Genomic DNA, 2,137 nt, shown 5'->3' with positions numbered 1-2,137 from the left:
CTCGGCGAGAATTGCCAGACCGGCTGTGGATGCTCCCAGAGCCACCTGGATCTATCCAATGGCTCCTTGGCAGGGACAAGGGGACATTTGTGTTTTCCATCCTCTGGCTGTGCTGTGGATTCACCTGGAGCTCTCTGTGCAGATCAGCTCATGGGTGAGCTGGAATCTGCCACCACTGGTGAGGACACAGCTTTCACTACACTGCATGTCCTGCAAGGCTTCTGTGCTTCCCAGAATCCTGGAATAGTTTGGGTTGGAAGGGACCTTAAAGCCCATCCCATTCCCACCCGTGCCATGGGCAGGGACACCTCCCACTGCCCCAGGCTGCTCCCAGCCCCAATGTCCAGCCTGGCCTTGGGCACTGCCAGGGATCCAGGGGCAGCCCCAGCTGCTCTTCCATTAACCTGACATTCCTGTTGCTCTCCTCTTCCCCTTTTCCCAGGCTCCATCCCAAGAACTGCCTGGGTGTCCGGCAGTTTGCCGAGACCATGATGTGCACGGTGCTCTACGACGCTGCCAACAGCTTCATCCACCAGCACTTCGTGGAGGTCTCCATGTCCGAGGAGTTCCTGGCCCTGCCCTTTGAGGACGTGCTGGAGCTCGTTTCCAGGGATGAGCTCAACGTGAAGTCCGAAGAGCAGGTGGGTGCCTGGTGTAGGAAACTTTGAGGAAACTTTGAGGAAACTTTGACCTCGAGGGGTTTTGTGTTGCTTGGGAGTGGGAATGGGAATGATCCTATTGCTGGGCTGAGGGAAGCTGAGATGTCCTGGCACAGGGGGGACATTCAGAGGTGCTGGACAGAGTTGTGATGGTTCCTTGGGCCTACTCCAGACTGACTTGTTCCTAGGAAAAAAGAAAAGCAGGGCTTTTTTAGGATCACAGAATCATTGAGGTCGGAAAAGCCTTCAGACTCCATCGAGTCCAACCCAGCACTGCCAAGGCCACCACTGCCCCATGTCCCCACGTGCCACATGGACAGGGCTGGTAAATCCCTCCAGCAATGGGGACTCCACCCCTGCCCTGGGCAGCTGTGCCAGGGCTGGACAGCCCTTCTGGGGAAGGAATCTTTCCAAATTCCTGCCTAAACCTCCCCTGGCACAACGTGAGGTTGTTTCCTCTCCTCCTGTCCCTTGTTCCCTGGGAGAAGAGCTGGAATCCCACCTGGCTGCACTCTCCTGTCAGGGGGTTTTGGGGGGCAAGAGGTGAGCAGGGAAAACAGAGCCGGTCCTCGAACCTGGAAATCCATCCTGCTCTTCCTGAGGAGCCTCCAGAGGAGGTGACAAAGGCAGAGCAGACCTCCAGCTCCTCCTTGCAGGGTAAAAATGTGCTTTGCTAATCAGGCTTAGGGAGGGAGGGGAACCTGCCTCACATTCCAGCCACGTTCCTCTATCATACCAGGAATTTCTCACTGTTTTTCCCAGAGCAGGTAGGACCCAAAGAGTCCATCCTGGGGACGTTTCCTCGTGCCCTGGCACCTGCCAGCCCCACTCTTCAGAAATTCCAGTGGCACCCTGTAGAGTGGAAAAAAAGTTGGTTTGGGGTTTTTAATCCCTGTGGTGCTGTTGGAGAAGCATTTTTGCACTGGAAAGTTTGGGAATTGTGTTGGGAGAGACTCCGGATGCCACTATACAAGAAAGAGCTGATGATTTTGTTCTGGTGGATGACAGGTTGCAGTAACTTTAACAGGGAGTCCTGTGAACCCAGGAATGCGTGTCCCAAAACCAAACTGGGACCAGGGCACTGGGATCCTTTTGTAGCTGGAGTCATCCAGTGGTGCTTCGGAGAGGTCTGTCCCTTCCAGTGTGTGGGATGGAGCCTGGAGAGACCAGCTCAGCTCCAGGCATCTCCAGCGTGGTTATCCAGAGAGAACGGATGGAATCCTGTGATCTAACCTGTCTCCTGGTTTCTCATGGAGCAGCACCACTCCCTGTCTTCTTTCCCAGTTTGCAGATTTCTGTCACTAAAAAAACACAGTTTTGTGTTCTGTGCCACCTCCTCTGCCAAAATCCTCCTTGCAGCTCCCTCATCTCCCTGCAAACAGTTCTGCTGGATGTCCCATCCCACGGGACCACAGATCGGGATTCTTGGAGGCAGGGAAAGAAACTGCATGGAGTTTCTTTCCCTTTTTCCCTCTTTC

The 2,137-nt window shown here is 54.6% G+C and overlaps 1 protein-coding gene across 2 annotated transcripts in view; it reads left to right on the top strand.

Annotated features, from left to right (window-relative positions):
- KLHL18 (kelch like family member 18) overlaps positions 1–2,137 on the top strand; it is a 27,742-nt gene that overhangs the window by 20,771 nt on the left and 4,834 nt on the right. For both annotated transcript variants that reach the window (XM_017746791.1, XM_017746790.1), the window contains exon 5: positions 443–641. In XM_017746791.1, the coding sequence (XP_017602280.1) occupies positions 443–641 (199 nt within the window). The remainder of the gene's footprint in view (positions 1–442; positions 642–2,137) is intronic.

The sequence above is a fragment of the Corvus brachyrhynchos genome, unplaced genomic scaffold (genome assembly GCF_000691975.1).
Source record: "Corvus brachyrhynchos isolate BGI_N302 unplaced genomic scaffold, ASM69197v1 scaffold18, whole genome shotgun sequence".
In the NCBI taxonomy this organism is placed as follows: Eukaryota; Metazoa; Chordata; class Aves; order Passeriformes; family Corvidae; genus Corvus; species Corvus brachyrhynchos.
Note: the sequence above shows the minus strand (reverse complement) of the source record. Positions and strands in the feature narration are given on the sequence as shown.